At 38.4% G+C, this 20,194-nt stretch overlaps 1 protein-coding gene across 1 annotated transcript; it reads left to right on the top strand.

The window, feature by feature from the left end:
- Nucleotides 1-5,514: 5,514 nt before the first annotated feature.
- On the top strand, nt 5,515-6,600 carry Pou3f4 (POU class 3 homeobox 4). The gene has a single exon (XM_050127564.1). It carries the CDS (start codon nt 5,515-5,517, stop codon nt 6,598-6,600), a length of 1,086 nt encoding a protein of 361 aa, XP_049983521.1.
- Nucleotides 6,601-20,194: the final 13,594 nt, after the last annotated feature.

The raw sequence follows: 20,194 nt of genomic DNA on the forward strand, positions 1-20,194 counted from the left end.
AAAAAAAGGATTGCTGCCATTTATTTATAGAGTTATTCTGTGACTCCATATAAAACCAAAAAGATCAGTAATTCTGTATGAGATCTGTACATTGTAAACGTCTCAACTGAGTCTCACAAAGCTAGACTCAGTCAGCAGTGCAAAACAAGTGACTGCCAACCAACCCCCTCACAATTATTCTTAGACACCTTAAATCCTGATGGGAGGGTGATAGCCATGCTAAGTACTACACAGAGTTGTCTCCTTAGAGTTCATTCCCCTGGACCCCATAAGATCAGGGTTCATGTACTGACAATAGCTGAAGCAAGGGAAGAGGTGACCCCAGGAGAGAATCTGAGACTGGGTCAAGGAGATCTGGGAATGTAGCTGTGGAAACAAGCATCCTTTCCCTAAGCAGCCAGGGTCTCTATTGTCTCTTCTTATATTTTAGCCATCCTGTCTGTGCCTCAGCCACACAATGCCACAGCATTTCCTCCATCAACATTAAATTTAGCTAGCAAATGTCTAGTTCTCACAGGTTGTAGTATTCACATAAAATTGTCATGAATAATATTGTAGTTTTGTACATTAACCTGTTTCTGTTATAGTTTCTACTTTATGATACTGGTTCTTCACACTTAAGAAAAGATAAGAGACTCTTAAAATGAACTTCATTGCATTTGCCTCCTTGATATTAACTAATGCTGTCAAAATTACTGTATTTTAAATTATCCCCCAGAATATGGTGAGATTTTTTCCTTACCTTGTTATAGTTTTTAAAAGATAAAGAACATTTTAAAAGAAAGATGGAAAAAGGAAGAAAGGAGGAAAAAAGACAAAACAAAAATGGAAAGAAAGAAAGAAAGAAAGAAAGAAAGAAAGAAAGAAAGAAAGAAAGAAAGGAAGGAAGGAGAGGGATACATTAAAGGAGGTACAGTGAACAACATATTGCTCTGAAGGGTAGCTGTGCCTCCCATCCAAAATGTCTTATGAGTTTAGTGTGCAGATGCAGGGGGAAAATGCTTATTTCTCTGCTCCTTTCAGAAGCTGTTTAATTGTTTCCACTTCTTTATAAGCTCCTAGCTTTCAAAAAAGATAATGTGTGCTTGCCCCTAGCCAACCCAATCTAACTTGTCCTGTTTCCAGAGCGAACTTGTGTTGAAGGTGACATTTTCAGTCTAGAGGTCATGCCCATGTGCCACATCCTACTGTCTGCAGTTTCATGCTATATTACACACAAGGAAATCTGGCTTTTTAGACTCCTTTCCGGACTCCCACCCCCACCCTCTGCCAGCTTCAGCTCCTGACAGCCTTTCTCCTCCCTTCCCCAATTTGTACAAATAATGAGAATGCTTCATAATCTACACTCAAATATTAAATCTGCAAGAATCATAATCACCATGTCTGGGGCACTTTCAGAATGAGTCTGGATGCTGACTACCCAGCTGGAGCCATGCTAGCACGCTTCTACAAGAGCGAGACCTGAACCACATTAATCTGCTTAATTTCTTTTGTGAATCCTTCCTTGCTTGAAAACAAGAGGCTTGAGCCTCTGCAAAGACACTCAGAAACTTGCATCCTTTAAATTTTTTTTAGGAAGAAAAGCTACCTGAAACTCCGAACCAATAAATAGATGAAAGTATAAGTAAATCAAGCAAATCTTTCTTTTCCAAATGAATTGTATTGCCCTTATTGAAAAGAATAAAGGGATGTGAAAAATGTGGGGTGGGAAACTGGAGTGTGAAACAACTCAACAGGGAATGAAGATGCTTGTATGATCCAAGAACTGAAACTTCTACAGTCTTGTGGGAGAAAGGTAGTAGATTTGCTACAATTACATTTCCTCCACTTCAAAGCCCAGTTCCTATCTAGGGCGACTTTTAGCTGCCCCAGCCCGATAGGTTCGATAGCTTTTGTCATATAATTCAAGCCATTAGCTCTAGAAGGGATAGGGGACCTGGAGTGTACTTGAAGATCTGGATGAGGAGCACACCAAGATATGTCTTTGGCCCAGATGCCAGAGAGATCAAGCTTAGTAGGGGTGACTTGGAGTTTAAGGCAAATTGCAGTCTATGAAAAATAAGTTACCAGCTCTTTGCAACAGTAGCTTTGCTTGGACTTATTTTTCTCCCATGTCCAGACAGGGTCGTCTATTGAATGAAGCTCTTTTATTTTGCATGGGGCAGGGGATTTGTGACCATGGTCCCCCCTTTTATTCCTCTCTCTATGGAAACCCAGATCATGGGGAGAAATATGCAAGGCTGAATAAAGAGAAGCCACAGAAAGGAGCGCTTGAGAGCGGCATCTGTTACACTTGGGAAGTTAGACTGACAGGAGAGGGCGAAGGAAACCTCTCTAGTAGATTAGTTAGAAGAGCAAGAAGATTTCACTACATGTAGATATTTTCTTCGGAAAGCAAAATATATCATATACAAGGGAGGACTTTTTACATCTGCTATAGGGAGTGATTGCACCTAATGAGATAGACATTATCTATACTCACAAAAAAACAATTTTTAAATGAGAGGAGGAAGAGGCGGAGAGGAGAAAAGATTCAAGAGTTGAAGAGAGGGAAAGGAAGGGAGAAGGAAAGGGAATGATAAGGATTTCTGCTCCTAATAAAAATCTATTTTGAAATTAAAGGCTAGAAAACAGGGCTATGAAAAGCCTGTTCCTGGGTGTAGATGTATCCTTTTTACTACCCTCCCCCCTACCTCCTGACTTGGGATTAATGATCTGAGCTACTTTTGCTTTACTAGCAAAACCTCGGTTACCAAACCAAAGCAAGGGCAAGACTAAGAGTGATGTGGACTCCAAACATTCTTTCTAGTCAGAACAAGAAAAGGACGCTTTTTTTACAAAAAAAAAAAAAAGAAGAAGAAGAAGAAAAAAAAGCTTTATCGGACAATAATTCTCTTCACCTCCTTAACAGACAGACTGAGAGAAGCAATACTTTCACCCAAATGCAGCTGCTAGGTGGGGGTGTTGAACATACCAACAACCTGGCTATAAACATGATCGGAGTTTTACACATAGGGTTTCTTCAACAGATTTCCTCTGACCTTTCAGCTGACCCAACAAATACTAGCAAACGATCACCAAACAGGCAGTCTAATCGAGCACCGAAAACTTCTTTTTGTTTGATTTTAATGAGTTCTTATTTCTTGAGAAGCATAAGTTCAGGCACAAATTGGATTGCATTCTTGTAAAAGATAATGCATACATTCAGCAGTGAAAAACAGCCTACCTCATTCCTCCACAGAAAAGAGAAGACATATAGAAACAGACACACAGAGATGGAGAGTGCCTGCGCACAAGAGTGTAAGAGGGAGGGAGGGAAGGACAGAGGGTGGGAGGGAGGGAGGAATGGAAGGAGGGAGGGAGACAGGGAGAGGCAGAGGGAATGAATCGATTTCTAGGTTAAAAGCAGATAAGCCCTTACAATAGGGCATCAGCAAATGAACCTACAATTTCAATGAAAAAGCAGGGTGAAGCAGGGAGGATGGCGAAAGATCCTCTCTGCCAATAATTACTGTGTTTATCTTTAAGAGCAAAAGAAAGATTTCAAACAGATGCCAGGTTTTCTCACCTAACAAATGCGCATTTACATTTACCAATCTCTGCTGCTATTACTTTGTGCTGTCATAAAAATAATCACCAATTTCACAGGAAATAGACACTCTTCCGCTATATAAAGGAATGACAGAATAAGCTCACCTTGCTTTTAATTTTTTTTTCTCATTTTCTTGCATTTTCTTCAGATCTGTCTTCTTAGAGAAACTAATGCCTTAATGACTTTCTGGTAGCTGCAAGCCTTCTTTTATTTCAGCTAAATATATGAAAATGTATGCAAATTTAAATCAAGCTTAACCTAGGAAGCTCTTGCAATATATTTAATGGAATTTCAAACCAATAAGGGAACTCTGATGCCGTCTTCTGTTAGAGCAAATATAATTACACAGCTAGGTTGCCTCCAAAATTACCGAACGAAAGGTCATTAAAAAAAAAAAAAAACTTCACATTTGGTGTTGAGTGTTGTGTATTTATTGTCTTTTCTGAGCTAGTGTAATTGTAACATCTTTGCATTTCCACCAACTCTGCTTCCAAGCAACACCTTTGCGTGGGGCTGTGGAGCACATGGACTTGCTCTTCTCTAACTTGGAAAAGCCTAGGAGGGTCTGTCTTTCCTTTAAACAAAATTTGAAAGCGGTCGGGTCCCCCGGGCTGAAAGCTAATTCAAGCTTTGTGGCAGCTGTGGAGAAATGGAAAAACTGTGCAAGATGCCTAGCTACCAAGATCTCTCTCCCAGTTTCTCTCGGGTTCTCTCCCTCTTTCCCACTACCCTTTTTTCTCTCCCCGCCCTTCCTGTCTTCTCTTTCCTTGTCTCTCTGAGTCTCTACATTTTGAAAGAACAGTAGAGGAAGCACATTTCTCAGTATTTCTATCACTCTGCTAAGGAAGCAGGCTGTAAAGGTTTCAAAGAGTTTTTTTTTTTTTTTTTTTTTTTTTTTTTTTTTCCGGGGACAACACTGGGCTTGCTTGGTGTTCTGAGTGCTTTCCAGTCTGCCTTAATGATTGGGAACGGGGACTATGTTTGCTGCGTGTGTGTCTAGGGTGAGTGTGGAAGATGACTGCCTGCTTCAACAAGCAGCTTTTCTGACATAAGCTGAGAGACCTCTGATGGGAACTGACAGGGGAGCAAAGATAAAGTCAGATTTCCAATTAACCAGCAAACTTCAAACTGACTGAGTCTTCCAAGGAGCACTTTAAGATTTACATTCGCAAACCCTCAACTCTTCATGCCCTGAATCAAAAACTTAAGAAAAAAAAAAAAAAGCAGAAATCTTTTTCCTAGAGCTTTTTTGTTTCTTGTAAATGTAACAGGAGCAAAATAAATTAGAATAGCTTTTATTAGATAATGATTTTTCATTTTGGGCTCTGACCTAAAACATTGCATTGCTCAAAGTTTGTAGATGCGTTTTATTTTGCAGTCCCCACCACACAGTAACCCAAAGTGCTAACTAACTAAATCTGAAAATTTTAATGCAGTAAGATCAAAATGACATTTTAATTTCTCTTTCTTCCTTCCTTTTTCTTTCTTTCTTTTCTTTTTTTATTTCAGTAAGCTAAAGGGAGATCTGAAACCAAAGGTAGCCTCCTCACTTCCACTCTACACAAATATAGCCTTTCTCCGTCACAAACAAACACTTGGTCTCCAGGAGTGGGGAAAGGGTTAACTAAAAGAGCCGCTGCCACTCTGAGCTAGGCAGCCAATGGAGCCTAAAGATTGATTCACTTCCTGCTTGGGTCTCACTGAAACTCCGGAGCTTCGCCAGCCTAATTTGGAAAGCGAGCTCGGCCTCCCGCACCATCATTGGCTGAGTTTATGCCTGGCCAGGCCAAGTCGAGCTGCGATTGGCCTTGGCGGATGCCGGTAACCCGCGCTAGCGGCTTTGGTTCCCCCGCACCATAGATGTCAAAGGCTGAAGCTGCTCCCTTTGCCACATTATAACTAGTAGAGGATCCTCATCGACCATGGCCACAGCTGCCTCGAATCCCTACAGCATTCTCAGTTCCAGCTCCCTCGTCCATGCGGACTCTGCCGGCATGCAGCAGGGAAGTCCTTTCCGCAATCCTCAGAAACTTCTCCAAAGTGACTACTTGCAGGGAGTTCCCAGCAATGGGCATCCCCTCGGGCATCACTGGGTGACCAGTCTGAGCGACGGGGGCCCGTGGTCCTCTACATTGGCCACCAACCCCCTGGACCAGCCGGACGTGAAGCCGGGACGCGAAGATCTGCAACTGGGAGCAATCATCCATCACCGCTCGCCGCATGTAGCCCACCACTCGCCCCATACTAACCATCCGAATGCCTGGGGAGCGAGCCCAGCTCCAAACTCGTCCATCCCGTCTAGCGGTCAACCCCTCAACGTGTACTCGCAGCCGGGATTCACGGTGAGCGGTATGCTGGAGCACGGGGGACTCACTCCACCACCAGCTGCTGCCTCCACACAGAGCCTGCATCCAGTGCTCCGGGAGCCGCCAGACCATGGTGAGCTGGGCTCGCACCACTGCCAAGACCACTCGGATGAGGAGACTCCAACCTCTGATGAGTTGGAACAGTTCGCCAAACAATTCAAACAAAGAAGAATCAAGTTGGGGTTCACGCAAGCCGATGTGGGGCTGGCACTGGGCACCCTGTATGGCAACGTGTTCTCGCAGACCACCATCTGCAGGTTCGAGGCCTTGCAACTGAGCTTCAAGAATATGTGCAAGCTGAAACCCCTGCTCAATAAGTGGCTGGAGGAGGCCGATTCATCCACGGGAAGCCCTACCAGTATTGACAAGATCGCCGCTCAGGGCCGCAAGCGCAAGAAGCGAACCTCCATCGAGGTGAGTGTCAAGGGCGTCCTGGAAACGCATTTCCTCAAGTGTCCCAAGCCTGCAGCGCAGGAGATCTCCTCGCTGGCAGACAGCCTCCAGTTGGAGAAAGAAGTGGTGCGTGTCTGGTTCTGTAATAGAAGACAAAAAGAAAAAAGAATGACTCCGCCTGGGGATCAGCAGCCACACGAGGTTTATTCGCACGCGGTGAAAACAGACGCGTCCTGCCACGATCTCTGACTGGAGGAAGCCAGAAGGTGGTCCGCAGCACTGGGAGCAGTGCGGTTATCATTCTCACTCCCTTCCTTTCATCACTACATTACAGTCTTTATTATTGCTATCTCTCTAGCTTGCTAGCTCTTTCTTTCTTTCCTCCACAGGGGCTTCTAACTTATGTTAAGAAAGGAAACACACACACACGCGCACACACATGCACGCACGCATTCAGGATTCTCAACTCTGAAACACAATTGTATTAAGCAGTCCAGGTGGGGACCTCATAGTCCCTGCTGCCAGGGCAATTTTCCTCCAACCTTTTCTGCTGATCAATACATATTGTTTACTCTGAGTAAGATTTGTTTGGTTGCTCCTCTCTAAAAAGGGCAAGGAGCTGGGTAACAGGGGTGGGGGCGGGAGAGGGTGGGAAGACAGATGTGTGCCTATGAATAACCTTTCAGCGCCTTGGTTATAGCAGCTGTATTTCAGGTGAAATCTGTTTTACAATAGACTAGTTTTGCATTTTTTAAAACTTCTATAGCGTTTCTAAATGTCTGCGGTGTTTTACTACAAGCTGTACACAATATTTGTGAGATAATTTGTATCTAATCGACCACTTCACATTATTATTGCTAGTATTATTATTTCTTCATTCAGCTGATGGGTTTTTAATTGCTTAAAAAGGGAGGGGGGGCTGAAAGGAGGAAAGAGAAAAATGCTCACCTCTTGCACTCCCACACTTTCGAATCTGCATGGAGAGAAGACACGATGGAGAAAGTTGATGTTTCTATTTTTTCCCCCGGGGACTGAGTGCCTATGTGGGCAGAACAAGCAAACTGAATGGGTTTGCAAAGAAGCCTAAAGTAAGAGAGGCTATTTCGCTGCTTTTTGCCTCCTGTTTTTTGCTACTGTGGAGTCTCTGAAGGCTTCCACAACATAAACCCCAGAAGGATTCAGCAGTGGAGCGCAAAAAATGGGGTTTGAGGAACCAGAAGGATTCTGAATTTACCCAGGTCGTAAATGTCTGTGCCTGAAGTTTCCCACAGGCTGCCAGCATAGTCAGGTTGACAACCTGCGCTACCCACTTACACTCTCCTAGATGAAAGACTTTGCCTTCACAAATGGTGGCTTTCACCTGAGACCAGGACCAAAAGACGCTGGCAATAGATTGGGCCAGCGCCTCCCAGTTCGCCGCCGCTCGCTTTCAGGGTGAGAAACACTCTCAGTAGGGTGATGAGGGGGTGGGCTAACAGACACCCTTTGCTTAGTGCGGAGCGACAATAAAATGATTAGCAAAAGTCACGGAAATTCTGGTCCAGCCGTGTACCACCTTCTCCCTCTTGTATATACCAAGGTCTGAGTGAGCTCTTGGGGAGCCCATCTCAGCTTCTTTGATGAGCACAGCTGGTGGAAGCCCATGGCGAAGATTGAGCGAGCTAGGGAGCGCCTGGGCAGCTGAGTTTATGCTTTTTTTTTTTTCTTAAAAAAAATCAAAAAATATGTGTGTATGTATTTCTGTGCGTGTGTGCGTGCGCGTGCAAATGTGTGTGTGTAGATAGTTGTGTGTAACGTATTATTGCATACAAAAAAAAACTTAAAAAAATTCTCGCTAGACTATGTAGAGATCCCAAAATTAAGCGGTTGCCGTGGCTTTATGGCTAGCTTTCTCTCAAGTCCACAGGACAGGTTCATAAGTGCACCTCATCCTCAACAAGCACTCTGTGCTGGCCCAGTGAAGCGCCCATGCCCAGGCAGTAACTGCGGGCCTGACCTGAAGGGGATCTCAGCACGCCAGGCTGATCTCCGGATTCAGCCAGCAGGCGCAGCTGCGGTAGACAAAGCTTCAAACTACCTAAGAACAAGAAAACCTTCTGCCCCTTATAGAAGATGTGCGCTACTATGGGCTGCCAGGCCTCTGGTTGACCACAGTGTCTCCTCTAGCCGCAGGTTGAAAAACATACATTAATTCAAATTCCGGACTTTTTTTGCTAGTTTTTTTTCTTATTTTTCCCCTTTTTGTTCTTTCTTTCCTTTTCTTTTTTCTTTTCTTTTCTTCTAATTTTTCCACAAGCCTCTGCATTCTCTTACTTTTAGGTTTTAGTTCTTCTATTTTATTTCCCTAGTTCCCATGTTTTACAAATGTTCGAGGGTGGTGGGTTTTTTATTTTTTTTTCTTTGCAGTTAAACGCTATGGTTCAAACCTGAGTTAACCCAAATATTTCTGCCGACTTTATAATTGTACAGTTTTGTATATTAAACGTTTTTGAAGTTATTAATTTAAAAAAGATCATTTAGTTTATTCATTTAGTAACTGATGTATAATAAACGCTATTTTCATTAAGAGTTGCTTTTTCAACTATTTTATTCAAATTGCCTATTGCAGTTGCCAACAGTTATTTATTTTCAATAAATTCTGCATTGTGTTTAAATAGAAATGGTTTCAAAGATGAGTTGGGTGTCAAAAAGAAAACAATTTGCTGTAATGTTTGATGTGAACAGTTTTAGTCAAGGGGTTTATATTGACGCAATATTTTATTGTTGTAAAAGATTTAAAGGTTTAAATAAAACATTTTTCCAAAAAAAATGTATTCTTCTCCTGGCCTTATTGTGTTGTGTGTGAAGTAAAGCATTTAAAGAGGCACATCCTGGGTAAGCAAGGCATTTGCTTTGCTACGGGTTAGAAATCATTAGTTTTTGTTTTGATTCTGGTTTCTATTCCTATGACTTTTGCCCTTTAGGCTCAGAAATATACTCTCACACACAATACCTGTTTGTACACCCACACCTATGGTTCACATAAAATGTATACCTCAATGGTGGAAAGCCAGGTGGGTAAGACTATGTTATAGTGTTCTCCCAGAACACAATGTCTTTGCCAACCAGTGTCTTCTAGTTTGTTCCCCCTGATCCCACCCCACCCCACTGCTGCCCCCGAAATTAGACCGAAACCTTCCCGGGACTTCTATGTTTCTTACACGTTCTCATCCTTCTTCCTTCTCCCCAGTCCTGTCAGTTGTCCTTCTAGTAAGGTATGGGGATATGATTTTATGTAGTGATTGTTTTAAGGCGCTCCCTGGGTCTAAGTAAACTGTTTGCTTCAATCCCTATCAGGCTTGTAAAAGAGAAAAGAAAAGATTATGAGACATTTGGGGAGAATTTTGATTTATTGTAGTCATCTTTCCATTCCCACATATAATTTTACATGTATTACTAATTTCATAAATCCTTCCATAGAATAAGGGATTGCTACATGTAGTGGTAGCTAATGAATAATTTGCCAAATATGATACAACTCTATTTTAAGGTTTTACTCGTACAGGAATTCTTTGTCCAACTTTCTTTTGGTTGATACATTTGAATAAATAAACAAAACACAAATTTCCAGCAATGAAGACACCTTATCCTCATACTCTGAAAGAGAGATTTTTTTCTTAGACAAATCATAATTATTGAATCACTTTAATAGGTAACGATTATCACAAATGATGCCTTGATTTTTACAGATTGCCTGATTATTTGAAGCTGTATAGTAAAACATGCAGATGTGTTTTCTATGAGACACGATACATGTTGCGTGTATATTCACAGACATATCCCCTTTATACATAATGTTGATTGTTTTTAAAAAATGTTTTATGAATGTTTATGTCTGTGTCTCTCTCTGTGTATGCCACATGTGTGTGAGCATTCACAGAGTTCAGAAGATGGTACTCCATTCCCTGGAGTTTAAGGCAGTTGTGAGCACATAACATGGATTCAAGGAGACAACCTGGAGTTCTCTAGAAGAGGAGGAAACTCTCTTCAACACTGAGTCATCTTTCCAGTCCCATGATATTGATTTTATAGAGGTGTACTATAAGCACAAAACTTATAGTAATAAGCGTATTGGTTCTGTTTTGCTTCATACAAATAATCTATTTGTTATAAAACATCTTATAAAAATGAATAGATTACAATGTTCTTTGTTCTTACGAAAGAACTCCACACAACAACTAACTTTGAGCTTATCCTGAATTCTTAGGTGAACTCATATACAGATATTTTAGGAGGCATTTATGTGAGTATACATATATAGAAATCAATACTTTATTAGTATATTAATATGCATTATACATATGTAGCTATCTCAAGCTATCTTCTTTTATTGCCTTTTTCCTTAACAATATCATAACCTAGCAGTCTTTTATAATGACCTTATCAATTTCTGTATAATGAGAATATTGTTTTCATTAAAAATCCAGTGTTGTTAGTGCTGTTGTATAGGGCTTTACTTTCTTAAGGTTGCTTTTTGCCCCTACTCCCCACCAATGTCATTGCAGAAGTAGCTTTTATATTGGCTTTTTCAAGCTTTTACAGTTGTAGCCCTCTTTAAGGAAGAACTGATGGATTTAAAAGGTAACAGTAACAGTTAATCATGTCTGATGCTATGAAGGCAAAAACTTTCAACCCCATCAACATGTCAGAATAATAAAACACCGAAAAATTGTTAGGGGGGTAGGATGAGACTACAGGAAGTATGCAGTTGTTACACATGTATAAATAAATACAAATAAGTTTAAACCTATCTATATATAGGTTGGTTGTCTTTATACTTGTGAATAAGTAGCAAAGACAAATAAACTACTAAATTTCATGAATTATTTCTCTATCAACAAAAAGGAAAAATATTATCCAAGGAAATTAGCTTCTTACCTTTATAAAAAGAACCATATTAAGATAATTATTGCCTAAATTAGTTCATGGGGAGTGTTTGTCTCTAATAAAAGCAAACACTGTTCTCTGAAAATATTTAGCATTCAAAATTTCTCTTGCTTTCTAGTCTATCATTGTTGCTTTAATTGTTTGTAGTGCTACAAACTGAACATATGTTTTTGTTCCTTAAATATCTTTTATATGAAGGAGAGATGAGACTAAGGAGAACAAGAATGTAGAAAATAGCTGGAGGTTGAAAGTAGTTTGCAAAAGAGAAAAGTGTATTTCTCCCACTTCTCAGATCTTTTTAAAGGCACACATGGGACCTCCAAGCTGTGGAAATTATTCCACAACTTGGTGGTTAAAATCCAACCATGTGAGACTTCAACAACCCAAAAGTCTCAAAAGAAGAAAAAGCAACACTGTAGAAATCATTGATACCACTCACACTCATGTGTTCTGTAAAATAAGAGTAGAATTTTTTTATACATGCTCCAGGCAGCATTTTAAATTTAGTAACCCTCCAACTTACGCATTTAAGATGTCCATGTTCAAAGTATTAACACACATGAATAAACAGTATGTTCAAAATCAAGGCTTTTAAAAATAAAATGAAATAAAGGTACCTTTTCAAAAGAGCAATGATGGGAAGAAAAAAACATGGATGGTAGAATATTTCCAAACTCATATGACCATTTAAAAGAACATAGAAAAAACAAATCCAGTTAACTTCTGCCACCTCGGAGAGTTGAGGAAAAATCACCTATAGAAACCAAAAATATGATCCTTGTAAAGAACATCCAGAAAATTAAGCCCCATGTGTACTGAAATGAAAGGACATTCATCCACTATCATTTCTTTCCTTAATATAAGAATAGAATTTATATTTATTCACATATTATATAACTCACTTGAATGCTGTGTTCTATTTACAATACTATTTGTTAGCAAGAAAATATGAGATAGTTTCATCCTCTAAGGAAAGAAGTAGAGCCACTTATTTTGAGGTGAACTCAATAAATTTTAATATGTCTATAGATACATACCCTGAACCATAAACATCCACATCTACATCCAAATCCCCTTCAATATACCAACAGACCGTCTTTGAAGATGAGGATATTTGATCAGCTCATTAAATATATATTTTTATCATCTTTCTAGATACTCAAATTGTGCCCACATTATTTCTGTATAGATAACTGAAATGAAGGGGAAAATACTTCACTTCACAAAACTTTGTTATACTATAGAATACTTCACAAAACGTTGTGTATATATGTACATATATATAGTCAAAAACCTAGTTTCAATGATCCTCACCTTAATCAAGTATACACACACATACTGATATAGCTGTTTACATTGTTAGCAATGAATAGTGTATCAGTGATTCCAGGAAGGAAGGAAGGAAAGAAGAATGGATGGAAGGAAAGAAGGAAGGAAGGAAGGCAGAAACATGGAAATATATTATTTCTCAATTTCATTAGCTGATTTTCATATATTAAAAACTATTAAATGTGGCTGATTCACATACCTACATAGCCCTTCCTCTTTCTCCCTTTCACACACATAAAAAGTCATTTACAATGTAAATTTGTAAGAGACATATTAGTATTTTTCCCAAATTATTAAAAGTAAATTTATTGTATATAATTAATTTCTCATAGAAGTTTTCCCTCTACTCCCAGCACTCGGGAGGCAGAGGCAGGCGGATCTCTGTGAGTTCGAGACCAGCCTGGTCTACAAGAGCTAGCTCCAGGACAGGCTCCAAAGCCACAGAGAAACCCTGTCTCAAAAAAAAAAAAAAAAAAAAAAAAGAACTCTTCTCTCTTACACTCTTTCAATATGAACACAGATAACACTGGACCCTTACAAAGATTACCGACTGGCATCAAGTTTTTAAAGCTTAGCAATTAGAGGTGCTATAATTAAATGCAGTAGTTTAATAGGCTTTGAGTGATATATAATTCTAAACCACATAAAGACTGAGTTTTGGTGGAAATGTTGCACAACTATAGTATTTTTCTTAATGTTCTTTCACTCTCAATCTATCAAAGTGTTAGTACCCATATTTATTTAAAATTAGTTTTGGTTACACATCTCTTACCACAAAAGCATATTAATTTATACATGTAGAAATTATTATAACCAAAGTGGAGGTATCTGTCATAAAAAGGGAAGGGGAAAAAAATCAGATTTGTGAGCTGTGTTGGCAGTGACTCTGAGGAGTCACTATTAAAGCGGAGGGCTTAACTTGCTCTGCTCACCTGCCAACAGCAAGCAGTTCTCTACAAACACCCTCCTTTCAAAGCAAAAAAAAAAAAAAAAAAAAAAAAAAAAAAAAAAAAAAAAAAAAAAAGAGGCTGAGTGTTGTAATCTGAAATTTTGAATGCTGAGTCTTTCATCGAGTTGAGAAGGGTGGAAATTATAAATAAACTTACTTTAATCACCTACATTTTACATGCTATTTCATGAAAGAAATCCTGAAATCCTCTAAATTTTGCGTTAAAAGTGAAACTGGCTTTTTGTTTTGTTTTGGTTTATTTTATATTTTAAAAGTAGCTGTTTTATGTCCCTTGAGTCCTCTCCCTAGCATTGGCCACGGATGACTAGGCAGTGTTTACTCTATAGCTGTTCCCATAGCTTTCTAAGGGCAGGTCTACAAGACAAAGGACCCATTTCCTACCTTGAGAACTGGAGCTTTTTGCTTGAAGTGGAAGTTCAACTTATCAAACCCTGTGATAATGCTTTACCCCTTAGTACTCTGTTTCTGCATGACATAGATTGAAGTCTTCTGTTGAACTAAAAAACTTTTATTTTCATTAATAAATTAAAAATACATTGGAATAACAGTATTTTAAAAATGCCAAACTTTTACATCTTTTTTTTTTTTTTTTGCAGCTTTCTCTGTACATCTGATCGATATTTCATACTATACATGTAAGGCTGACTTAGAGAATGTACTAAAATAGTTAAAAATAATAACAGTTTTAACCTTCAACTTTCTAGTGTACTTTTCCTCTGTAGGCAACTCTAGAAACTTTGGAAATGTTGCATACTCTGTGCTTTGCAATGACCAACATGCAAATTACAACAAAACGATCACTTCAGGCCACACAAAATGACCACACACAATCTGTGCAAAAAGCTCATTAATATCAATAGGCAGCCTGTGCACAATTGAAGGGCACTCTCTGCTATGCGTTTCATTCATTGCTGTGTGAGAGTATGAATGTGCACGGGCTCACAATCCAGTCCCACAAATTAAACTCATGTGACATAGGTGAAGAAAGCAAATGAAATGCATTCACGATTCACATACATATAATAATTGTTGGTTAAATTTGTCTTTAAGCTTTTAGAAGGAGAAACACATGTAATTTTCTTTCAGAAAACAGCAATATTCAAAACAGTTGCACATTTGAGATATGTAATACTCTCATTAAAATAATTATAAACATGTAAAAAATAATTTCAGGGAAATAAATTTAAAGGAGCATCTCCCAGCTGTTTCCAAATACACACACACACTCACATGCACACGCACATTCCTTTTTCACAAATTTTCCTTTAAAAATTAAAATAACTTGTTTTAAGCTGAGACAATACAACCATAACAGTGACTTCTCCAGTCTTCAGCCCTATCAAACAAACATCAGTCTGCATTTTCTGAAAAATAACTAAGTTGCTCAAATGGCAGTGTGGAGAGTGCAATGTTTTAAATGCATTAAGGTAAAATAGACATTCAGCACAGAGACCATTAATAGTTTCATACAGACTATTTTAATTCATTTGACAGGGAAGAGTGTGATAAAAATGGTGTCTCCTCTGTGGTGAAAAGGCTGTGAATGATATTGTCACTGCTTTCTGATAGTATACAAGCATTTATTTTCTTCGAAGGACACATAAAAATTCACCTCACCTGCAATAAAACTGAGTACTTATTGTAAAATATTTGTTGCTCTAAATGCTTTGGACCTGCCCTGGTCTTGTTTCATGCCTCTGGCTGTCAGACTTGTGCAGAATCCACTCAAAGCTCAGTGTCAAATTAAGAAGTGACAAGGGGGTAAGATAAATAATAGCTTAAAGCTATTTGCTACCTTTCTACATATAATAATATAAATTCCAAAATCCAGCACTTTTAGCTGAATATTCATATTTTATATACACGTTTGTATACTAAAAATAGCAACACCATTCAATTTAATAAACATTTATTGAATGTTTCCTATGAGCATGGTGTTATTGAAGTACAGTGTTAAAAGTGTGGAATAAATAAAGGGCATTTCTTCAAAAAAAATAACAATCCCTGGAGTAACAGAGGAAGAAAATCGAAACATACACAATTAACTGTTAATTAAATGGGTATGTAGTATTGTCAATGAAGGTGTTAACTATGTTTATTACTGTATTATGGTATTCATTCATAAGCATATCATCTCTTTGTGCTATTTTCATAATACTGTATTTCATTGTTGACATACTTATAATTGTTAGTTAACCAGACACTAAGTTGTTATTTGGAAGTTCAACCAACTGAATTTCAACTCTGACCAACTTCAATTCTTTCCCTCTATACAATTTTCAAGAGAACAAAATTCAAGAATAAATGCAATACATGTTGGAAAAGGCCCTTCCTATTCCTCCTCTCTCCATTTGCATAAATGACAGGTAACCTAAGCAAGGTGAAATGCTTCTCTCCCCTATTTTCAGCTATTACACGATCAGAAGATTAGTCTGTCAAACACTTCTGGAGCTACTAACTCCTGCTTGAGTTAAGGAGGGAAAGCCTCACCAGCAGGTGCTGGAAATCAAACGCCAAAACAAGGAGATTCTGTGTGATGGTTCCACTCACAGCATGCATGTCATTGCATGAGATTTATGACACAATAAAAGCACCAGGCAAAGACAAGCATGAAAAATACATTTAGAGACAGAAATTCCTCTTAGAAATTTTAAGGACTTTGTTTTTAAAACAAGAAAACAAACAAACAAAAAAACCCTAAACCTCCAAAATACTGGGGGGAAAGCTCTTTGTTAACAAACTTTTTCTCAGCTTAAAACCTGGCTTCATTGAAAATTTTAGTAGTACTTTTTAGAGAACAGGTAATGTATTAATTCATTCTCATGCATTCAGGAGCCTGTGGGGGAATGACATTGATATTTACAGTGTGACTATTTAGTTTACTTTTAAGGATGATTTTCAGAGCTTAAAGAAACCGGAATCTCTAACAGAAACTCATTACATATGAAAAGCGTTATTTTCTTTTCCTCCCCTCCTTTTTGAAATGCAATCAACAGAATAAGGCTTGCAGTACTATTTCAATTTTTTTTATTGAGAAAAGGAAAAGAAAAAAATGTTTCCGCCTCCTCCCAGCCTCCCATTTCCCTCCCCCTCCTCCCATCCTTCCCCCCTCCCCCCACTCCTTTCCCCCTCCCCCCACTCCTTTCCCCCTCTCCCCACTCCTCTCCCCCACCCTCTCCAATCCAAAGAGCAGTCAATTTTTTTCAATTATTTTTGGGAAAATATGCTCAGTGTGAAATATGTTCCCTAAGATTGATAAAAGAAATAATCAGAGTAATAAAAAAAATCATTTCCAATTGTCCTGCATTTGCACTCTTGTGTTAACAACTGAAAGTAATGAGATTCAAAGGCATGCTTGTCTTGGAGGAAAGAGCTAGGAAAACAGTGGACAATGTCATGAGCATTTCTTCCAACCTAAGACTTCTGGGGCAGACTTGCCACTGTCATCATTTATGCTCTTTGAGTAACAGAGTTGAAATGATGAACCGGGATACAGTCACACCAGTGCAATAGTGGGCAATGCTCCAATGATTTCTTAGTTGAATGAATATCCATTTGGGGCTTGTCAGTAATCATTCTTCGGGACTGTCAAGATGATTACTCAGTAAAACGCTTCCTTTGCAAGCATGATGACCTGAGTTCGATCTCCAGAACCCATGCAAACAGAGCTGGACTTGATGGCTGCATGTGCTTTTAAAAGCCTTGCTTGTGACCCAGAGATGGTTGGGTTCCTGTTGCTCTTTAGATATTCCGTCTAGCCTACTAGGCAAGTTTTAGTGCTGTGAGATGGGGGAGGGGGGTCTGAAGAACAACATCCATGGTTGTCCTCTACCCTCCATACACAAGTCACACACACAAATGCTAATCCAATATATATTTATGTTAATCACCTTTTCTACAATATGTACGGTAATTTTTAAAAAGTTCTCTCTCCACCCTTTCTTCTACCTCTTCCTCCATTCCCCTCTTTCTCTGACAATTTTTTTAGAGTTTAAAAGAAAACCCACAGAACAGGCAAGTTGTAAATCTCACCAACTGCCTGGGGGAGGAGAATGGAGAAGAGAAAGAAAAGGGGCACTTTGCTTGACTATTTATGATTATCTCAAGAAGCTGTGTAACTAAGAAGTGGGGAGGCATATTCTTGCTTTGTTTATTTTGTTGTGGCAGAATCTCACCATGTAGCTTTGACCTACTGGATCCAGCCTCTACATCCTGAGTTCTGGATTTATAGATGTGTATACTACTACGTCCACATAAGACACCAGGTTAACAATTTTAAAAGTTGCCTTGATTATTTTCCTATTATTCAGCAATTTTCATGACTCTGCCCACACATCATTTTTCTTAATACTCCAGAGTTGCAGCTTAATGGGCTATATGATAGCGAAGTTCTTTAACTTTGGAACTCTAATTTCTTCTCTGTGCAATGGAAATGTTAATTACTTTTATTTATTGGGGTTGTGAAAGCTAAAAGTATAGTCCATGTAAAAGCACATAACTTCTGGCTTGATGGACAGTTATAGTTTTGTGGCATTAATTCTTACTGCTCTGTATGATTTCTTTTTCTAAATTCTGTGTGATAAGGTAAGGTGTGAGTTGGTGGAAATGTATTTAAGCAGAGTGGATAAAGAGTCTCTTTTTTAACATGGACTACTCTTGTGTGTCCCATCATTTCTTGCCTAGCAACATGTATGACAATGTTCAATAGATTTTTCCCAGCATTATGTACAATTCCCCAGACATTGACTGTAATACGACAGACTGAGAGAGGTATGATCTAGACAACCTACACTCTGTTCTTATTTATTTTAACAAGTCAAGGTAGTGACACTTTGCAACATCAACTACCATAGTAATCCATTCTTCTCAGCATGCCTAACATCACAATAAAAGACAACAGTGTCTTGTCACGCCGGGGTTGAAAATTACTGTGTTTAGGAATGTCCATACAGAGCTCAATCTAAAATATGAACAATAAACACTGATATCATCTTTATTTAAAAATCATAACCACTATTGTGTCTCACACTAAGGAAAATAATTCAAAAATAGCTCCATTATAAAATTATGTGGAGTCCCACAAAAAAGGTTACACATCATTTCTTCTGTGTTCATTGTCATTTAGAAAAAGCAGACTCATATTAGCATATTTCAGGGTAGCTTCTGTGAAATTATAAAGCCTTATATATTCTAGGTGAAAGAATAAGCAAATGTACAACTTTGACCTTTTCAGAGCTTGTGCAGTGTGATTCACTATCCAGCTCTATTCCTCCTGTTTACAGTCTAAGTAACCTGTAGAGATAAAGTGGTATGGGCAACCAATCAAAGTGCAGAATATTGAAAAGGTTAAAGTCTATGTTTATGAGTCTATTAAATGTTTATAGTCTTTCACAGACTGCACTGGGCCTTAACACTATTGTAGCTTATTCCAGTAATAAACATTACAACAAGAGAAAAGTAGGAAAAAATTTCTTTCTCAAAACAAAATCTATAATGAGAATACAGAATAGTATAGTATATGTTAATTTGTTCCCATGACAATAACTACAAGAAAAATAAAAAAAAAAATGCCAAACTAAACCACTCATTGTGAAGACAAGGATTTTCCAGGGGCTTCAAGAAACTCAGTTTAAAGGCTCTAGTCCTTAGGGTGACAATTACTTTTTATTCCTTGGGAAAAGGTAAAGGCATTGTCAATGTGGGTCCATGCATAACCATGAAACATCTGACTCTTTTCTAACCTTTCTAGGAAAAGATTGATAATTATACTTTTGGCAGGTAATCAGCTTTAGTATAATACTATCCTGTATGTCTGCTTTATTGTTTTAAATGAATTGTTATTTTCTTGAATAATATTTTAAAGTATTTAGAGCTTTATAGAATGATAATATATTATATGAGAAGTATTTCTTTTGTCTGAGCATTAGGTTAGATGTCAGGTCTTATAAAAATAAAAAAAAAATTAATCTTCTATATATAATCCACAACTAAATTAGAATTTCTTCTTCACAGAGAGTTCAAATATTCCACAGACTGACACATGTCAGCTTTAGTCATACGGGCCTTAATTAAAATATGTTAATCATTTTCTTCTGTTTCAAAAATTATCTTAGTAAGATTTCCAATATTATTACAAGTCCAAGAAAAAAAGTCATCAAACATTTGTTACTTGATTTTTCTCTCATCAGAATGAAATTAAGCAATGCTATAGTTTTTTTTTTTTTTTGGTTTTTCGAGACAGGGTTTCACTGTGGCTTTGGAGCCTGTCATGGAACTCTGTAGACCAGGCTGGTCTCGAACTCACAGAGATCCGCCTGCCTCTGCCTCCCGAGTGCTGGGATTAAAGGCATGCGCCACCATCGCCCAGCAATGCTATAGATTTTTAAAATGATGATCGTTATAATTTAATACTAATGAAAACTACAGTAGCAATTTGATAACATCCACATTTAAAATTGCACTACTTATAATCAGAAAAGATCTTTTTTAACATTCTGTAGACTGACACTTGTCCTATTGACACTGTCCTTTGCCTTATATAATCTTTTCAGTTTCATGATATCTGATTTATTGTCAATGTCAGTGCCTATCCTATGGTGTTATCTTCAGGAAATTGTC

This window comes from Alexandromys fortis, unplaced genomic scaffold, assembly GCF_014885135.2.
Source record: "Alexandromys fortis isolate MF-2015 unplaced genomic scaffold, M_Fortis_MF-2015_v1.1 scaffold_188, whole genome shotgun sequence".
Lineage (NCBI taxonomy): Eukaryota > Metazoa > Chordata > Mammalia > Rodentia > Cricetidae > Alexandromys > Alexandromys fortis.